The following is a 22,391-nucleotide window of genomic DNA, read 5'->3' on the forward strand; positions in this document are numbered from 1 at the left end:
TTCAATGTCTCAATCCATCTTCGTTGCCTCATATTCAACTGTTTCTGATCAAGGATATTTTGAAGACTTTTGTGATCAGTGTACACAGTACTTTTGACCCCATATAAGTAATGTCTCCAATTCTTGAGTGCAAACACAACAACTCCCAATTCTACATCATGGGTTGTATAATTATGTTCATAAATCTTCAACTGACGTGACGCGTAAACAATGACTTTCTTTCGTTGCATCAAAACACAACCAAAGTCTTGACACAAAGCATCACAATAGATAACAAGATCATCACTACCCTCAAGTAGTGATGATATCGGTGCAGAAGTTAACTTCTTCTTTAGAGTCTGGAAAGCAGACTCTTGTTCACTCTTCCACTCGTACTTCTTCCCCTTATGCGTTAAAGCAGTCAGAGGTTTCGCTACTCGTGAAAACTCTTGAGTGAACCTCCTAAAATAGCCTGCCAAACCGAGGAACTGACGAATCTGAGTAGGAGTTTTCGGAATTTCTCACTTCTCAATTTCCTCAATCTTGGCAGGATCAACTTGTATTCCCTGTTTACTAACAATATATCCAAGGAATTGAACATCTCTTAACCAGAAAGCACACTTAGAGAACTTAGCATACAACTCTTCTTTCCTCAACAAATCAAGCACCAACTTCAAATGTTCTTCGTGCTCTTCATCACTCTTGGAATAAATAATGATATCGTCGACGAAAACAATAACGAATTTCTCCAGATAGGGTCTACAAACATGGTTCATGAGGTTCATGAACACAGCAGGTGCATTTGTCAATCCGAACGGCATAACAAGGAATTCGTAGTGACCATAACGGGTGCGAAAAGCAGTTTTCAGAACATCAGGTTCTTTAACACACAGTTGATGATAACCGGAACGAAGATCGATCTTAGAATAAATGGACGAACCTTGAAGCTGATCGAACAGATCATAAATTCTTGGAAGAGGGTAACGATGCTTAACAAGCTTGTTCAACTCGCGATGATCAGTACACAATCGGAACGAACCATCTTTCTCCTTAACAAACATAACAGGAGCTCCCCAAGGGGACGAATTGGGATGAATGAAATATAGTTGCAACAATGAAGGAAGAAATATATAGAGTAGTCACTTCTGTGGCATAGATATATAAGGTAATTCTCTCAAGGGAGATAATGAGGATCATGGACTTCAAAGTAAATTTTCATTACATTTCCGAAAGGAAGACGTACGAAAGGTGTGATATTTCAATGAGAGTGAACTTCCTTGTACAATGGGCGAGAAAATCTAGGATTCATCCATATTCTTAAACTTATATGCGGATGAAAGGAAACGTGAATCGTGGACTATAAAGAATGGCCGGCTCCAGGTGAGATGAATCTCCAAAAATAATTTCGTGCACTTCAAAGTATTGAATCCTAGGATTGATGTTTACGAGGGTGTTGCGGTTGACAGCGACATATTGAGAGTAGAAACTCCTCAAACGGTCTAGTGTAATATATATCCATGATACCCACTATAACAACAGTTGGGGTAGAAACCCACCTAGCACCTTTTCTACAATAGGGTGACCACCGAGTGTACCTTAGAAAATTGATTTATCGGTCTGCGTTTCGGCAATGTCCAACCATAAGAGGAAAAATTTTATGAACGCGAAGACTCTCGCACAAATTTTATAAAACCGGCATCCAAAGTGGTGTAAGAGCTTCTATCAATGAACTTAATGGTAAGTTTCATCCTTAAATGAAGGATGAGAAGAACTGTGATCCAGACACTCTGTAGAGTAATGCAAAAATTTGATAAAATCAATCAAAGGAGTTTTGAAAAAGCTTTAAACGTTTGATGTGACAACATAAACGGAACGAAGTTCTTAGTAAATTTAGAAGCATGTACAACGTGTACCATTTTATATAAAAACAAATTGACTTCATTAAACAGCTCAATAAATGAGTGGTTTTAAAATAATTTTGGAGGTATAATTTAGTATATACTAGCCAAAATAGGTAAGGGTAAATTTATTCTTTTGAATCCATACATACATATATGATTTTATAAATTGTATACAAGACAAAATATTTCATTACTTCTATTCGCCTATAAATCTCGTGAGAACCGCCCAATTAAATAAATGTTTAAAACTCCCGATGATAAACAGAGTATCTGTATTTCAGAGGTTACAAGTTGAAGTAAGATTGTGGAAGATCGAGTAAAGGACTTGAATCGTCATGCGACATTTGACCAACAAATGTTACGGGGTCATGAAAACCAATGAGTTAAATGTTGTTTTGACTATTATCAGGACATAAGTCCTTGGCCAAAACTGTTCCCGAGCGAAGCTGTTGCTAACAAGTGAGTTATGAAGGATAGAGCATGAGATACATAATTTGGTTAAAACGAGCTTCTCGTATATCAACAAATAAGATAATGAATATTTTCCCTGCCCATGTAATACATCGGAATTTCTGAATAAGTAGTGTAAAAATTTTCTTTGACTCGCTTTCTATTCCTCATGTCACAATATTGGGACTTCTTTATGAATTAACGTAATATAATCACGTTGGCCTGACGTCATTATATTTCACTAATTCATAGTTCCATTCCAATAGCACTACATGAGGTCAGGATACGCGACCAACCTCGAATTTCCACACAATTTCTCTGAAATAATTTCTTAAACAATGTGCTAAGGATAGCACAAGAGACAAAACATCAAAAGTAATGAATAGGAATAACGATGACATAAAAATGTCTTCGAAGTACCAAGAATATCTAAAAGTCAAGAATGACTTCTTCCGGTTCAAAAACCAAAGCACATAGGCACAACGGCACAAAGGCACGTAATATAACAAGAATGTTATATACCTAAAATAATAGCTGACATTGAAATGCCGAGCATTTAGAAGTCAAGAATGACATCTCACGTAATATAACTCAAACATTATATACATAACCATAATAGATGACATAGAAATGTCTAGAATTTCAGAAGTCAAGAATGACATCCCTCGGTTTCACTTTCCGAGGTGTTCTTATAATGATAAACTCGCATGAGTCGGAGAATACGTTTAAATCAGAATGGGAGTTCCTCTCTGATTCAGAACATAACCAGATGTATGTATGATAACAATATACATACTAATACGATACAAATAATCATATATAATAATACATTATAGGTCGGGCTGTAGACTAGACTCACTAATGCACCCTATTGACTCGGGGTGACGACATCAATGCAGCCTGATTCCCTACAACCAAGGCTCTGATACCAACTTTAACGACCCGTCAAAGTACACTTGACGACCATCGTTATCTTGGTCCCACAGCTTGATCATAACTCTATATGAATTTAATAAATAACCTTGCATTCTTTATTTAAAAATGATTTCCTACAAAGGAAACCTATCAAAATATGTAAGTTTAGAAAAACCATACATTATTACTTAACTAAAAGTTGACCAAAACAAAGTCAACAACATCCACTATTAAATGTATCAAAATAGAATGCAAGTTATTGTTTAACAAAAGCTGCCATCAAAAATATGCAGACTCTCTAAGCACAGCAGAAGCAATCTATCATGAACCTGAGAATAAAACATGCGAGTAACTGTCAACAAAAAATGTTGAGTGAATTATAGGTTTAATATTGCAAACAATATTTAATTTGAACAAATAAAACTTTATGTTTGAAAACATAAAAACTCCTTTCTGGACCACAAAATTATATGCTAGAAAACATATAAAAACATTATTTCATTTACTGTGAGCCACCTGGTAACCACTTAACCATTTATTTACCCTTGCCAAACACAATAAATAATATACACCGAACAAGTGTATCTACAACAAATTACGAAGTACTAAACATTCCGATTATAAATTGCTAGCGCGACTAGCTCGAAATGGGGTTGTCAAACCCGATAGATCTATCCGTAGGATTCGCGTTCACCAGTAGAAACCAGTGATTACAGTTACCAGACTAGGGAATATTTTTGTTTAACTCACAATGAATAATTTAAACCAACCTCCACTTGTGTCCAAAATATAAAATAAATTGCATGTATTCTCATCCCAAAAGATTTAAAATAGAAAATGGGACTATAACTCACCTTAATAGCAAACGAAGTAACCACACAAACATGCGAACAACAAATGAAGTAAAGTGATCAGGAATGATCACAACGCCGACCTATAAATAAAGCAGGTCGATATAAATAACTAACTTAGGTCAAGTCTTAGTATGATAGCTATTGTACAAGTTGCAAGTAGACATAGAACAACACTCAACATGCATCGGTTTGATCGGAACAGCGTACGGACACACACTTTCTATTTTTAGAAAGTTTCTATTTTTGGAAAGTTTCTATTTTTGGAAAGTTTCTATTTTTGGAAAGTTTATAAGTTAGGAAAATTTCCTTAATTAGAAAGTCAACAAAAGTCAAATGAAAGTCAAAGTCAACAAAAGTCAACTGAAAGTCAAAGTCAACCGAAAGTCAACTCAAAAGTCAACCTTGGTCAAACATAGTCAACGTTAATTTTAAAAGTGTAAGTTATAATAATATAAGTTATAACGTTTATTAAAGTTAAATATGTCTAATTATGTCATAACATAAGTTTAATTAAATTAAAATGAATTATTAAAGTTAATATAAGTTTAAATGATATAATTAATATAACATAAGTATTTAATTAATTAATTAAATATTAGTCATAATATAAGTATTATTCATTAATAATAAATTTTAAATTATATCATAAGTATTATTAATTAATAATGAATTATTAATCATTTCATAAGTTTCTAATTATAATCATTAAATCATAAGTATTTAATAATTAAATTATAATTAAATAATAACTAAGCCTTATAATAATTAAATAATTAATTAATCCTTATTATAAGTCTTATTATAATAATCTCATAATATAAGTTTAATACTTATCATAAGTATTTTCCATTAATAATGAAAGTATTATTAATCACAAGTTTAATTAAAATGTTAATTAAATCATAAGTATTAATTAAATGATTTAATAAATATATATCATAAGTCTTAAATAATAATAATAATTACTTTTTATATCATAAGTAATTAAATGATAATGAAATCCATTATTTATATCATAATTTTAATAATAAATCCCAAGTTTTAAATCAAAAGTTCATCGGGTCGTATCCTGAGCCCCGGGTGTCGGTTTTCGGCGAGCCTTACATATATCTCCGCCTAAGCAAACCACCCGACACTTTGGTACACTCAAGAACACACCATGAACAGCCCACAAGTCATGATATACAGCCAATACACTACTTGGAACTTCAATTCAATCAAAAACGTGTTTTAGACGTAACGGGTGATTCGTGGCTCGGATTGAGATGACCCGAACATGAAAGTTCGCCCCACCATCAGTCCTAACACAATAACACACCCTAAAGTCACCAAATATGGTCACAAAGTCGTACCAAACCTGGTTCATACGAAAATCACATTTCAATCTTAACAAAATACCACTTTGCTCGTATTTAGGGCTCCGGGAATCGAAACGACATGAATCCGGAGTCTAAAATTAATGTCTTGATGAGAGGAACTCATTTATATACTTTATCTTATGATCAACATCAGTTACAATATCAGAAACACACGAAAAATCTGATGTCCCAATTTTATCAAACCGAAAAAAATATGCAATCGAGCAATTCTACGCATACAATCAACAATACAATAACATATTATCATCATAATATCAATATAACATGTAAAAACAGAAAAATAATTGAAAATTTTAAAATCTAGGGTTAGGGTTTATACTCTAATCAACAATCAAGTAATATGAACGCGTAGAGATCGTTGTGTAGAATCCGAATATGTGAATGATTTCTTGATCCAAGTATTATTTGATGAAGATAATGATGGATTATGGTGGTGGTGGTGATGGCTAGGGAGGGAGAAGAGGAGAGAGCACCAAATGAATTTTAGGGTTGATAAAATTAGGAATAAAATGTGAAAATGAGGAGAATTGCAAAAATGAAAGGGGTATACCCCATCCCCATGGGGTGTCCGTCCAAAATCTATGGGGTGGGCCCCATTTCTGGGCCAAATTGATGCTAAGATAAATTGCTTGTGGCCCGGATGCCCGAACGAAGCCCTAAACGCGAAAACACCGCTACGCGATTGATTTTTCGGAGAGATAACAAATACGCGACGAATAAAATATATAAACACTATATATGATCATATGACATTAAAATATCATATTTAAAATAATTAGGACTTAAAAATCCCAAAAGCTCGACCGTTGGTTTGAAAACCGAAAAGATTCGCCGGATAGAAATCCGCGACACGTAGAAACGTACAATTAAAGATATGAATACAAATATTCATATAACACATAATAATTAATATATTATTACAAAGATAATAATATAGGTCATAGAAATGACGTGGCACGAATAACAGTTAACGGTCATTAAATAATTAACGGTAAAAGATAACGAAAAAGGTAGGGTCGTTACAAATACAAACTCTTCGGGTTCCCATGTAAACTCGGAACCCTTACTACGACTCCATTGAACTTTAAAAGTTCTCACCTCTTTATGTCTCAACCTCTTTACTTTTTCATCGAGTATATCAATCGGCTTCTCAACATACTCTAACTTGTTGTTTAGCTCAATCTCGTCTAATGGTACCCATGAAGAATCATCCGCAAGACACTTACGGAGATGAGAAACATGAAATGTATTATGGATCCCCGCAAGCTCTTCGGGTAATTCCAAACGATACGCAACTTCACCAACACGAGCTAAAATCTTAAACGGACCAATAAACCAAGGAGCTAACTTTCCTCGTTTTCGAAACCGAATAACACCTTTCCATGGCGAAACTTTAAGCATCACCATGTCGCCTTCTTGAAATTTGATCGGTCGCCTTCGTTTATCGGCATACGACTTTTGTCTATCTTGAGCCTTTTTCAAATGAGCCCGAATCATATCGATCTTGCTATTCGTCTCTAAAACCAAATCGGTACTCCCGATTTCTCTTTGACCCACTTCACCCCAACAAATCGGGGTTCGACACCTACGCCCATAAAGCATCTCGTACGGTGGCATTCCAATACTAGTATGATAACTATTATTGTACGAGAATTCCACCAACGGTAAGTGCTCATCCCAACTACCACCGAAATCGATAATACACGCCCGTAACATATCCTCCAATATTTGATTTGTACGTTCGGTTTGACCGTCCGTTTGAGGATGATACGCCGTGCTCAATTTCAATTATGTACCCATATCTTCATGAAACTTTTCCCAAAACCGAGATGTGAAACGGGTATCTCATCTCGATCAGAAATAATAGATATAGGAACCCCATGCCTTGATATCACTTCCTTGATGAACAACTTAGCCAAAGTCTCCGATGATATCGCTTCCCGAAGGGGAAGAAATAAGGCACTCTTCGTCAACCGATCAACTATCACCCAAATCGAATCAAATTGGGTTCTCGTCGTCCTTGGTAACTTTGTAATGAAATCCATGGTAATGTGCTCCCATTTCCATTTCGGGATTTCTAACGGTTGTAACATACCATACGGATTTTGGTGTTCGGCCTTAACTTGCAAACACGTGACACATTGTTCAACATACTTAACAACATCACGTTTCATGCCCGGCCACCAATACTCCTTTCGTAAATCAAGATACATTTTTGTTGCGCCCGGCTGAATGGAATACTTTGACTTATGCGCTTCATCAAGTAGCACTCGTCGATTATCACCCATTTTAGGCACCCACACTCATCCTTGAAAGGATAACAAACCATGCGGTCCTAAGGTAATGAACTCCGTTTGGCCCACGATTCGCTCCTCATGTTTGTTGTTAACAAAGGCTTCGATTTGAACCTCACCAAGCTTTACAAGAAAATCGTTAGTAATAATCATGCGTAACGATCCTACTCGTATCGCCGGATGTTGACTCTTCCGACTCAACGCATCCGCGACCACATTCTCCTTGCTCGGATGATAAAGTATTTCACAATCATAATCTTTTACTACGTCCATCCATCTACATTGACGATAGTCAAATCTCTTTGATAAAAAAGATGCTTCAAACTCTTGTGATCCGAATAAATTGTACACTTGACACCATACAAGTAATGGCGCCAAATTTTCAACGCATGCACAACCGCCGCCAACTCAAGATCATGAGTCTGATATCTCGTTTCGTGTTCCTTTAATTGTCGAAAGGCATAAGCAATGACTTTACCCCTTTGCATTAGAACACACCCGAGCCCATTTAAAGACGCATCACAATAAACCGTCATGTCTTCTACTCCTTCCGGCAATACTAACACCGGAGCTTGGCATAAATTCTCTTTTAACAATTGAAAAGCAATTTCTTGCTCGTTCTCCCAATTAAATCTAGCATTCTTTCTTGTCAATTTCGTCAATGGAGAAGCAATCTTAGAAAAGTCTTGGATAAACCGACGATAATAACCGGCCAATCCGAGAAAACTTCGGATTTCCGTAGGCGTAGTCGGTCGTCCCCAACTCTTTACCGTCTCAATCTTCCCCAGATCTACTTGAATACCATTTTTGTTCACAATATGGCCAAGGAATTGGACTTCCCTTAGCCAAAATTCACATTTGGAGAATTTAGCATACAACTTCTCCTTCCGCAACGTCTTTAACACACTTCGCAATTGATGTTCATGTTCCTTCATACTCTTCGAATAGACAAGTATGTCGTCAATGAACACAATTACCAACTTGTCCAACATAGGTTGGCACACTCGGTTCATAAGATCCATGAATGCCGCCGGTGCATTCGTAAGACCAAATGACATAACTACAAACTCAAAATGCCCGTAACGAGTTCGGAAAGCCGTTTTCTCAATGTCTTCCTCACGGACCCGCATTTGGTGATAACCGGAACGTAGGTCAATTTTAGAGAAATACGTTGCACCTTGGAGTTGGTCAAACAAATCGTCAATCTGAGGCAATGGATAACGATTCTTGATCGTCACTTTATTCAACTCCCGATAATCGATGCACATCCGCATACTATCATCCTTCTTCTTCACAAATAAAATCAGAGCGCCCCATGGCGAAGCACTCGGTCGAATGAAACCCTTCTCAAGCAACTCTTGGGTTTGATTTAATAACTCTTGCATTTCCGTTGGTGCTAAACGATAAGGAGTTTTAGCAATGAGGGTAGCCCCCGGAACCAACTCAATGCGAAATTCAACTTGTCTTTCCGCCGGAACACCCGGTAACTCATCCGGAAAAACGTCTTCGAATTCATTAACCACCGGAATTTCACGAATGGGTGGTGGCTCATCACGAGTATCAACAACGTGAGCAAGAAAAGCCAAGCCACCACTAACAAGGAAATGACGTGCCTGTGCAAAAGTTCATATCGGCACAAGTCTTCTTCGTTTATCACCGTGAATAATTAACTCTCCCCCACTTGGAGTCTTTACCCAAATAAACTTATCATGGCATGCAATATCGGCTCTATAATGATCGATCCAATCCATACCAACAATGATATCAAAGTCACCCAAAGTCATCGGAATGAGATCGATTTTAAAACTTTCGGCACCAAACACAACATTACAATTTTTACACACATCAACCACTAGCGCCGTCTTGCCATCCGTTATTTCAACTTCTACCGGACGACTTAACTTAACTAGCGGTTTATTTAACTTAGGCACAAATCTTGGAGACACAAACGACAAATTAGCACCACTATCAAAAAGTATTCACGCCGGATTAGAGTTAACCATGAAAATACCTGAAACAACTTCGTTGGATTGCTTGGCCTCCTCATTCGTCATTAAATAGTTGGGACCCCTAGCCGTGCCCGCCGCTTTCTCCAACCGTTTAACATGATCAGTGTTCAAACCGGGACACTCCGGCCTCTTGTGCCATTCTTTACCACAATTATAACAAGTAACTTTGTTCGGCGCATTGGTACAATCACGGGCCATGTGTCCTCTTTGTTTACAATTAAAACACGTGGGCCCGTAACCCGGAGTATCACCCTTCTTCACGCTATTTGCACCTTCGGACCCCTTCTTTGACTGCTTGTTTGAAAAGTTCGAATAACTTAATCCTTCAAACTTTCTTTTAGAAAAAGTGAAATCGCTTTTTCTTGGAACCTCCGGCTCAAAACCCCGAGCCAATTCAAATAACTCTTCAAAAGACTTAGCCGCTCCTCGACTAATCTTACCCTTAAACTCATCATTCATGGTACGGTAGAAATCCTTCATCAACTTGTGATCATCGCCAATATATTCCGGACAAAAACGAGTCTTTGCCAAGAAGGTAGACTTGAGAGTGACCAAGTCCATTGAACCTTGTCGCAAATTATGCAACTCGTCCTGGATTCTATCAAGGTCGGAAGAAGTTCGGTATTCTTTGAAGAATTCTTTCTTAAACTCCTCCCACGTCAAGCTCATGCATTGCTCTACACCATATAATTGGATTTTATCATCCCACCACAACTTCGCCTCTTCTCGTAACTTGCTAGAACCATACCTCGCCTTCTTCTCGAGAGGACATTCCGCGGTACGGAAAGCTCCCTCGATATCGGAAATTCAACATGTGCTTTTCAACGGATCCCGTACTCCATTAAACATCGGGGGTTGAGCATCCTTGAAATTTTTTGTAATGGAAGTCCCGCCTTCCATTCCCACCATTACCATCACCCCATTCGCCACGAGGATGCATGTTTTTAGCTTCTAATGCCTCCTCGATCGCGGCATTCATTTGCTCATTAATCATTTCGGTTACTTGCCCATCAACCGATTCTTGGAAAACCTTTCGGACATCATCAAGAAATTCCGTTTTTAGCCTTTTAAAGATGGCCTCAACCTTGGCCGTGAGTTCAACGTCCTCGCTCGTGCCCCCTTCATTGGTATCATGTCCATTTCTCATCTTCATTCTATAAAACGAAGTAAATTAAGCAACGAAACGAAAGGACTTAACACGTATGTATATACATATACACCACACTACCCCATCTTGCTCAACAATCGCCGTACATCGCTTGTTTGACACGATTTGAACCCGTAACAATGGTAGCTAATCATTGTTACACGAGCACATCGCATTAACTTGCTAGTACAACGTCTATCTCGTTTGATGATTGCTAAACACGACACAAAACAATTAGCGCATAGTTAGTTCACCTAAAACTAGGCATTAACCTATCCCCGGTCCGACCCGTCTCCTACAAGTCCCGCATAATGCGCATACACAATAAAGTCTAAGTCTAGGCACCTATCTCAAGTTGCCTAAATCCCTTAGACCATGCTCTGATACCACTTGAAACAACCCAACCCGTAAGAATACGACAACTTTTTTTTAAATTAATTAACCATTAGCGCCCAATTAAATGGTTACATATATTCCATTTAAACAATATCACAATCGTAATGTTTACAAACGGCACAAAGGCCCTTAACAAATGTAACACAAGTTCGACCCATTCAAAAGATAGTTTTAATCCAAATGACACTTGAGCATGGTTTGGGGCTAAACTACCCGTAACACTAGGTCGACTTCCAAAAGCTTCATCCAAGGCATCCCCTATCAAAACAAAATGGAAGGCCACTAATCCAACCGAATACCCTTGCCTTTATCCAAGCCAGAGCCTAAAAAGATAAACAACGAGAGGGTAAGCAAAGCTTAGTGAGTGCAAAAATTATACATACACATATATAACCCATCTATTTGCGTTCGCACCCACCAAATACCGCATACGAAAATACAACTCAAATAGCATGCCGTCTTACTCATAATGCTAGCAATTCGTACACTATCACAACATCACATTAGCATATACTCGCACAATATATATATATATATATATATATATATATATATATATATATATATATATAGCATGCTAAACAATATCCATCAACATAATATGGTTAACCATAACGCTATGGTGCTACCGGCACGTGGTTCACACCATACGCATTTGAGTCTCACTCTTTTATAGTGCTACCGGCACGTGGTTCACACTTTGACGCTACCGGCACGTGGTTCACGCCTCATTTTATAGTGCTACCGGCACGTGGTTCACATCCAAATTTTATAGTGCTACCGGCACGTGTTCACACTTGATGCTACCGACACGTGGTTCACATCATGTTATGGCACTACCGGCACGTGGTTCATACCATAACATTCACAAATACATACGCCATATACATATACGCATAATTATTCCACTCACCTTATAGACTAGGCGATGAATTAACAACTCCGCAAGCTTCAAAGTGAAGTACCTAATACAATAAGTACACATTCAATACACAACTAGTGGAATTAACCACAATACTCCCTCTTGAGCATTTAATGACCTAATTTGCATTAAATGGCTCAACTACACCAAAACCGCCCATTAATGGCTAAGACTTGTCATAAATCACTAGGAACAAGTGATGTAAGTCTACTAACACCAACTAACCCGAACTATGGGCATTTCATACCCATTTCACCCAATTAGGTCAACTATTACTCATTTGACTCATTTTGACACTTACACTTGCAATTTTAGTCAAACATGACCCATTAACAATTCTTTCATCATTTACAAGTGTATTAGTGACTAACAACACCATCTAACACTTACAAATCTCGATTTACATAACCAAACCCAAGATGATAGTTATTAGGGTTTCCTCACATCAATATAACCCAAATTCGCCCATTTAACCCCCAAATGGGTCTTACAAGTCTTAAATGGCCCAAACCCTAGCCATAGATTAACTAAAATTTAAAACATGGAGTTAAGACTTACCAACACTATTGGGTCGTAGCTAAGAACAAGGAGAACAATTTTACTTCTTGCTCCAAAGATCGATTCACAATTCTTCGCTCTCGAATCTTACTTTTAAATTAAATGGGTTTTATGCTTTGAGAGTAAATAGAAGAAGAAAAGAGAAAAGAAATAGAATAAATGAAATAAGTGGTTGAGGTTTAAAGCTCTAATCAGATCCATACATGAAAAGACGAAAATACCCTTGGACCACCCCTTTTTAAATAGGAAAAACGGGTCAGATTTGCAGCTTTGTCGCGTCGCGACCTCAATTTTCGCGGCGCGGCAATACACTGGATTTTCGAGCTGTCTTAATTCACTCCTGACTTTGATTTGCTTTATTTGTCGCGGCGCGCCCAAGATCTACGCGGCGTGGCAATGGCCTGTAACTGGCCATTTTGACTATTTTAAATCAACAAAGATTTACTCGACTTGTACACCTCGTTCACGCTTCCTATATTCGTTTAAACTTCGTATTTAAGTCTCAATGGCCTAACGCTATCAAAACCTATGCATATACTTATACATGCATCCAATCTCAAACGTAAAATGTGAATATATCTCGTATACATCGAGTTAACACTTTATATCGTTTAATCACATAAACAAGCGAAATATAAACGTTCTAACGATTAAATAAGTACCTTAAGACACGTATGAAGAAAACGGGATGTTACAGGAATACAAATTAAAATGGAAAGTTTACAACCAATAAGTTAACAAATGTGATCAATTTGAAGACTCTGAGTGCAGGTGCCAATGCAAACACTACGTAACAATTTGGTACCTACAAAAGTTGAAGTTGTTATTTGAAGAACTAGAAATGGACGCTTACCAGTACGCACAAAACTTGATAAACATGGGATTGATCTCTACTCGGTTTGTTGTCCCTTATGCGATGATGATATCGAGTCGGTGGATCACTCCCTTTTATTGTGCAAAAAAGAGTATGATGTGTCGTGCAAAGTGTTCAATTGGTGGGGGATATGTGGGTTATCTAATACAAATATAGATGATCTTCTACATGGCAAATCATATCTTGTGAACTCGGACTCGGGAAAAAACATTTGGCAAGCGTTGGTTTGGACGAGGGCTACCTTATTTTGAAGAATCAAAATCAAATGGTCTTTAAAGACAAAACTTGGAATACTCTGGTGGCATTAAACGAAATCCAAATCAAAAGCTTTGAGTGGATCGTGAAGAGATACAAAGGGAAATCAATCGATTGACATAGTTGGTTTCATAATCCATCTTGTTTCATTGTATAGTTAATTTCGTGTGTTTTTTATGTTGTCTTAGCATCTCAATGCGAAGCACTATATGTTTCATGTATGTATCATCATGCTCAGTGAGCTGTAACTCATGTACCTCATTGTTTGAATGTTAATAATAGTTTACTGCTTTTAAAAAAAAAAAAAAAAAAGCTAACTATAATCAATGGACGGTAACAGAATCTTAAAATCCCCATGGATTGCAAAAAAAAAAATATGTACAAACGTATAATTTGTTAACAGTCAATCGATGAATTGTCTGTTCATTTAATATGTACTCATTTTCACACTATTTATTCTCAAAATTAACATCTTTTTTTTTTCGGGCAAAAGTTTTTATTTTATGAATCTAAACTTATTAGTCATCTCACCAGTTTCTCTACAATATCCACAAAACTTTTGCATACAAGATTCCGATCGTGTTTCTCTGCAATACCCACGAATATGTCTTTAGGTCGACGTGAGCAGCATCAATATGAACGTAGTTCTGGTTTGACTGCTTATGGATAAAAAATGAAAGACACAAGACTGTTAGGAATTTTAGTGAGCCCCAACAAAAACTTGATAACCCCAAGTTATCAAACCCACGAGACAATAAACGAAAAATATGATGAACGCGAAGAAACTAGCAAGAACTTAAAAACACGAGAATTTAACGAGGTTATATGTAAGCAAAACTTGATTACTTTAATCCTCGGCCAATCAAAGAGTATACTTATTAATGAAATTTGTAGGTACAATTTACAAGTTACATATGAAGTTATTTATTGGGGAAAAAAATAGCATGGGTAGCAAGCTAAGATATTCTAGAACCACGAATCAAATCTTCTACGGACCTAATTACAATTCATATAAGCAAACACCTTATGGCTAAATGTCACGTTTGGTGACATTATAGTCACCATTGGTGATATTTAGAATCCAAAAGAAGATTTAAGCTCGATCTTAAAAGTCACGTATTGGAACAATTGCTCACGTTTGAGCATATTCAATTTATTTAATTCTCATTCACTTTTACTCCAACAAAGACAAACTAAAGCATTGGGTGTTACAAGGCACGGGAGATAAACTTATTTGTTCATTGTGTCATATTCTTGATTCTCATAATCATATGTTCTTATCAAGTTCGTTTGCTGCAAGTATGGGATAAGTTTAAGCAGATAAGCGGAAAAATGATGTAGCGATGAAAATTACGTATAGAAGAAATACATGCCAGCAATAAAAATTAAAAAAGATTCTATTGTGTCGAATTATATCTCAATTGAATTAATTTTCAAATCAGACATCTTTTTACACACTGAATTGAAATTAAACTCCTTTATGGGTAAAAAAAAACTTATACTCGTATACCCTTTATTACCAAAATGTGGCTTTCATGTTATTTTGTGGACAATTTTCCCCTTAGTTAATAGACGTATTGATATAAATGAAATTATCATTTTCGAGTAATTCAATAGTAACCGACCGACAGTTTAAACCAATGAAAGGAGAGATCCCATTTCTTCCAATTGATGTATTGTATAATTGATATAAATTTGATCACTTGGAACTTAGACGTATATTGGTATAAATGAAATTACCATTTTAAAGTAATTCAACAGTAACGGTAGTTTAAATCAGTGACAACCGAAATCCCATTTGTTTCAATTGATGTATTGTATAATTATCATATTATCTAACAGCCAAAGTTACGAATAGTAACTAGGGTCATTTTCATACCTTTTTTTTAACTAAATTTCATTACACCAACAAAGCCCCCTACACTTTTTTCACAAACTCAAATCGACCCCTCAAACAGGGAAGTAAAGTGTCAAGTAACCATTATATAAAAAAAAAAAACTTAAATAAACTACACCCAAATATTCAACGGGTCATATCTTCTCGCTCGCAACGAGTTAAATTTTTCCGACATCATCGTTAAACTCGAAATAATTTTAGGAACACAATGTCACTAACTATACGCAAAACAGTCGCTTTTTGAAAAACGTTAAATATTTGGTGTACTTTTCATACACGTTGATTTTGCATTAAATTTTTAAAAATCGACAATTTCATAACGAAACGCGGAGATGCACATATATTGTTAATTTAAAATAACATTTAAATTTTTCACGGGTTATACCTTTTAGTTCAACGACATCATCGTTAGCCACGAAATAATTTTACAAACTAAACGCAATAAACATTGAAAATCGAACCCCCGACGCGAAGCGAGGGTTCGAAAACTAGTTATTACTAATCTATCAGTTAATAACCCAAATTCACGAAATTGTAACATAATTTGACACTAAATCTCATGTAGTATTACTCATTTTTGTTGAACATCTTAAACACTTACATGATTCCCTAAAACTATTACTACTGTACTATTCTTTCAATTAACCATAACCTACTATAACAATTGCTAAACCTACTACCATTAATACAATTAAGAGCACTGGGAGTGGTGACCGAGGTCACTTGACATGTCAGGCGTGACTTGTTGAGTCAGGAAAAGTGGGGAGTGGTGACCTATGTCAGTTAGTGTGTTAGTTAGTGTGTTAAAATAATATTTTATTATATTTAATAAATTATCCCTTTGAAAAAAAAAAGAAAAAAAATAAAAAATGGGTAACCTCCGTCGCCCCTGCGACTGACATGGGGTTTTGTTGGGAGACTGACATGGGGTAATATGGAGTGGGGAGTGGGGAGACTTGTGACTGGGGGGACGGAGCAAGTGACAAGCTCCACTCCCATTGCTCTAATACACTTCTATATTACAAAACAGTTTTTCAACAAAAACTAGGTTAAAAACGATATCACATTAAATCAAAAATCTTCACTCTGCTCGGTATTAGGTATTCTTCGCCCGTCTATTTCACAATCATCAAAGTGTATCAACATAATAACTAATGAATAAGAGCAGTGAATACATATATACTAAACGAAACAATAGGATTAAATTTATTTGGGGCGACTCCTCATTACTATAATGGCTCCATCCAAAACTTGGCGGATCGTGTTTTAATTCCCTCCTCATCGGGCACTTTGATTAAGGATGGCTCCTCATTACTATAATGGCTCCATCCAAAACTTGGCGGATCGTGTTTTTCATCGTTTTTCAGTTCGATTTCAATTCGTTTAACTTTGTTTTCACTTCGTTTATACTTCTATACATAAAACGCGTCTTCGATTGTGTAATCATGTCACCCAATCGCAGATCAAAACGAAAAATTAAGATACCGATCAAATTTACAAAGAATGTACATAATTTGAGATCAAAATAAAAAGAAGTCGATAGTGTACAAAGCTCTGAAAGTGATGGAACAGATCGTTTGAATGATGCTAGTGATGATTTTGTGGCTGAATCTGAAACAAAACTTGCTGAATCTGGTGATATGGAGAATCTTGACTGGTTGAAGGAAAATTTTCCGCCGTTGCATAATAAGAAATCAAATAAGGCATCTACAACAGATTCTCCTGATGTTCACACTACTGTAAGTATGAATGAGACTAACTCTGAAAAAGTATCCTATGCTAAAGCTATTAAGTCTGATGATGATGCTAGTAAATTGAGTTTTATTCCACTATCTGTTGATGATGATAGATATGAAATTGTAGTATTTGATGAAATCTATGTTGAGGAGAGTAGTAATTTGTGGAATACTACTGCGTATGGCTATGTTATTGGTGGTCATATGTCATTTGGTATGCTTAGATTTAATCTAAGGAAAATGTGGAGTAGGTTTGGGATTAAGGATATAATAATGGATAATAAACAGATCTGTTATTTCAAGTTTAAGGATGTGGAGGGCATGAACAAAGTTATTGATTAAGGACCATGGATAGTGCAAGGTAAACCTTTATTTGTGGCTAAATGGTCCCCTGAGTTGAATATTGAGAAGATTGAACCAAGTAAACTTCCTGTTTGGGTCAAGTTAACTGATATGCCTTTAGAGGCATGGAACAAGAAAGGGATTAGTGCTATTGCTAGAAAATTAGGCAAACCTATGGTAATGGATCAAATGACTACCACAATGTGTTCTAAGGGAGCTGGTAGGGCAACTTTTGCCAGGGTTATGGTGGAAATTGATGCATCTAAGGGTTATCGGGATCATGTAGATATACATCATAAGGACAAACATATGGTTACTAAGGGGATTAAGAAGGTAAATGTTGCTTATGATTGGAAACATGCCTTATGCACTTTCTGTGCAGTGATTGGGCATAATCATGATGAGTGTAAACATAGGCCTAGAACTAGTGTGGAATTAAAGAACCCTGCACTTTCTGACATTAAGAATGGGCAAGATAAAGATGGTTTTCGGGTAGTTCAACCTAAGAAGTATAAGGAGAAGAATGATGGTAATAAATTTGTCAAACCAAAACAAGCGTATGTCCCTAGAGTTCTTCCTGAAAAAGTTGTTACTCCTTTAAGGCAATGGCATCTAAATGGTAAAATAAAAGAGGCCTTTCAACAGAGTATTAATAAGTATGATGTATTGTCTGATAATGATGATGAGTATGAAACTAATGATGGAAGGAATGAAAAGGCTAGGGGTACTCCAGAAGAGGATGTCATATATGTAGATAAAGGTGGTACTAGTCCTATTGAAGCCAATGAATTGAATGGTGCAGATCCAGGTATTCTGGATGAGAATTAAATTGTTTTTTAATGGAGTTTAAAGCTGCTTGTTGGAATATTAGAGGTATGAGTAGAATTGATAAACAATATGAGGTTATCAAGTTTATAAGAGGAGAAAATGTTAGTATCTGTACATTAGTGGAAACTCATTTAAAGCCTGATAACATTAATAATGTGTGTGATAGAGTATTTGGTTTATGGAAGTGGCATTCAAATGTTAGTTTAAGTGCTAATAGTTGCAGAATTATCGTGGGGTGGGATTCAAATAAGATCAATGTTATGGTTTTTCAAATGACCAGACAAGTGATACTATGCTTAGTTGAATCTGTTGATAAAAAAGTCAAGTATTATTGTAGCTTTATTTATGCTGGTAACACTGGTAGAATCAGAAGAGATCTATGGAAGGAGTTAAGGATTCATGCAGTCATCACTAAAGGTTTTTCATGGATTCTTATGGGTGATTTTAATACCACTAGAGTTGTTAGTGAGCATAGTGCTGGAGGATCCTTCTGACAGAGGAGATGAAGGATTTCAATGATTGTATTAATCAAATTGAGATTGATGATCTTAGAAGTTCAGGCTTTCACTTTACCTGGACTAAATCCCTTAGAAATCCACATTGCACTACTCTCAAAAATCTAGATAGAATCATGTGTAATGATGAGTTTGGTGCCAGTTATCCTCAAGCTTTTGGTATGTTTTTGCCCTACTTGATATCTGATCACAGTCCTTCTATTCTGAATATTCCTAACAGCCTTGTCAAGAAGAAAAGAGCTTTTAGATTTATGAATCATTTAGCACATAAAGATGATTTCCTTGATATTGTTAAGCAAAGGTGGAGTGGCCAGGTTGTGGGTTATAAAATGTTCCAGGTTGTCTCTAAGTTGAAGTTACTAAAAAAAGACTTAATTATGCTTAACTGGAGAAATGGGAATGTTTTCATCCTTGTTAAAGAAAAGAGGGAGCACTTAAGTGTTTGTCAAGATAGAATTGATAAAGATCCTCATGATGCTAATGTCTGGAAAACAGGCTATTCAAGCTTTATTGGAATATGAAAATGCCAAAAAGGATGAATCAATTCTATTGCAACAGAAAGTTAAAATTAAATGGCTTGCTGAGGGAGATAGAAACACAAGATTTTTTCATAACATGCTAAAGAAAAGGAAAATGAAGAACAAGATTGATAGCATATGTGATGATGATGGTGTTAACTATGAAGGTGATCAAGTTGCTACCCAATTTGTAAATCATTTTATGATTTTTTTGGGTGATCATGGTAGATGTAGAAGTATAAAGGATTTGGGTGATATTTTTTTCCAACAAGCTCACTAGTGAAGAAGCAAATGAGATGGTTATTCATGTTACAGATGATGAAATTAAAACTGCCATGTTTGACATTGATGATAATAAAGCTTCAGGCCCCGATGGTTGCACCTCTTTATTTTTCAAGAAGGCATGGGATATACTTGGTAAAGATGTTTGTGATGCCATCAAAGAGTTTTTATCTAATGGCAGGCTGTTGGGGGAGATAAATGCTACCACAATTTCACTTATTCCAAAGATTGATACCCCTCAAAAAGTGTTTGATTTCAGACCTATTGCTTGTTGTAATGTCCTCTATAAGTGTATTAGTAAAGTTCTTACTAATAGGCTAAAAAGTGGACCGAATAAGCTTGTAAGCTGCACCCAAAGTGCATTCATTTTTGAAAGGTCCATACATGATAACCTTTTAGTTGCTCAAGAACTTCTTAAAGGTTATAATAGATCTAGAGGGACAAAGAGGTGTGATATGAAGATAGACATACAAAAGGCATATGATACTATCAATTGGAAGTTTTTAGAAGACATCTTGTGCAGTTTTGGTTTGCATAGTAAGATGATTCATTGGATAACGGCCTGCATTACTAATCCCTCCTTCTTAATCTGCATTAATGGTGAGATTAAGGGCTTCTTTAAGGGTGGGAGAGGTTTAAGACAAGGAGACCATATCTCTCCTTATCTCTTTACCCTAGTAATGGAAGTGTTCTCTCTTATCCTAGCTAAGAATATATATGAGGAGCCTAGCTTCAAGTATCACATCAGATGTAAACAAATGAAGCTTACACATATCTGTTTTGCTGATGATCTTGTGGTTTTTTGCCATGAGGATAACAAGTCTGTTAGAATAATTAAGAAGGCATTGGATGAATTTGGCCAGGTCTCTGGATTATTTCCTAACATAAGTAAGAGCACTGTTTTCTTTAGAAGTATTCCTACTGCCACTCAGCTCAAGATTATTCAGGTTTTACCTTTCTCAGTTGGTAAGTTACCTGTTAAATACTTAGGTGTCCCTTTATTATCCAAGAAATTAAATATTAAGGACTGTAAGTGTTTAATTGATAATGTTAGGAAGGATTATCATTTATAGTTAGCACATAAGTTAAAAATATGTCCGTTCCCCCTCTTTCTTCCTCACCCATTCAAAATTCGAATTCCACATCCCAAGACGACCGTTCTTTACCATTTTCTTCTCCGATCGATGCTTCTCACAAGCTCGATCCTCCTTCCCTTAAGTACTCTGTTCTATCCGTTCGTTCTCAGAAGGTTTTTTTCGGTGGTCTTCCTGCAGGTCGTGGTGTTCTGGTGACAGAAAATGGTGGTTCCTCATCGAAATCAGGCAAAGCTGATGAAAGTGAGACTCCGGGTCGCTCTGTGTTCGTCAGAAGGTTGGAACAGGTGGTTACTCGTCAAATGCTTGAAAGTACGTTCGGGAAATATGGTATATTAACGGAAGTTAAGTTTTGGACTTTCCGGCGATATGCCTTTGTTTCTTTCCAGTCGTTGGAGTCGGCTGCTACAGCGGTGAAAGCTTTAAACGGGTCTAATATATTTGGCAAACCTATTTTTGTTGGGTGGCCACATAGATCTATAGGTTTCAAGGGTGTTCATCATCGGCAAAGTCAGGCTCATGTCTTTCATAGCAAGCTTGCCTCCAATTCCTTCGTCTCTAACATTCTTGATTTAAGTGTGGTCCTGGTTGATGTTGTTCCATTTGCCGAGGAGAAGCTGAAGAAGTTCTTGTTAACTCGTAAGGTGGTGATATCTCATGTTAGTAAGCTTGGTACTTATGGTTATGTTTTGGTTTGTAAAGATCGAGATACATTTTCCAAAATTATTTCAACTTCATCTTCTGATTCGGAGTATGTCTATATTGCTCCATTTGCTGATATGGTAACAAAGTTTACTCGTTTCTCTTGGGTCGAGATTACCGGGGTTTCGGCGAAGTATGTTTCTATTGAAAATATATCAAAGATTGCAGGGCATTTTGGTAAGGTGGTCTCGGTTGCCAATGTTTCGGCGAATCTTGGTAACTTTGGTTCTCTTTTTGCTTCCATAGAAACAGTTTGGGTGAAGCATATTCATGATTTAGTGGAGGTCGAGGTAGATGACAAGGGCTGCTCTAACACCCACGTGTGGGTCAATGAAGTTTGTGATCGTTTGGTTGTCGAAAGGATTGTTGGTGATGGATTCTCACCGGGTTTGTTACTCGATTCTAATCGTGATGTTTTCATGAGCTTGGAGCCGATTATTTGTGAGAGTGGAGCTTCAGATAGTGGTATGCGTGAGGGTGAAGTTGATTGTGGAATGAGTATGGATAAAGTTGATTATGTTGGGGATAAAGTTGCTCCTAACTT

General features: G+C 36.6%; 2 protein-coding genes across 2 annotated transcripts in view; both read left to right on the forward strand.

Moving 5' to 3' along the window:
• LOC139902575 (uncharacterized) overlaps window positions 1-18,736 on the forward strand; it is a 41,920-nt gene extending 23,184 nt beyond the window's left edge. Inside the window, exons 11-12 of the mRNA XM_071885182.1 lie at window positions 17,364-17,780; window positions 17,910-18,736. Coding sequence (XP_071741283.1) covers window positions 17,364-17,780; window positions 17,910-18,736 — 1,244 coding nt within the window. The remainder of the gene's footprint in view (window positions 1-17,363; window positions 17,781-17,909) is intronic.
• A 502-nt stretch (window positions 18,737-19,238) lies between these two features.
• On the forward strand, window positions 19,239-20,049 carry LOC139902576 (uncharacterized). Its single transcript, XM_071885183.1, has 2 exons — window positions 19,239-19,652; window positions 19,747-20,049. Exons 1-2 carry the CDS (start codon window positions 19,239-19,241, stop codon window positions 20,047-20,049), a joined length of 717 nt encoding a protein of 238 aa, XP_071741284.1.
• The last annotated feature ends 2,342 nt before the right edge of the window (window positions 20,050-22,391 follow it).

Source organism: Rutidosis leptorrhynchoides, chromosome 3, assembly GCF_046630445.1.
Source record: "Rutidosis leptorrhynchoides isolate AG116_Rl617_1_P2 chromosome 3, CSIRO_AGI_Rlap_v1, whole genome shotgun sequence".
NCBI lineage: Eukaryota > Viridiplantae > Streptophyta > Magnoliopsida > Asterales > Asteraceae > Rutidosis > Rutidosis leptorrhynchoides.

Coding starts and splice junctions, on each gene's coding strand:
- LOC139902576 (XM_071885183.1), top strand. CDS start 19,239: ATGAAGGATTTCAATGATTGTATTAATCAAATTGAGATTGATGATCTT. Junction 19,653..19,746: donor TTAACTGGAGAAATGGGAAT/GTTTTCATCCTT, acceptor TCTGGAAAACAG/GCTATTCAAGCTTTATTGGA.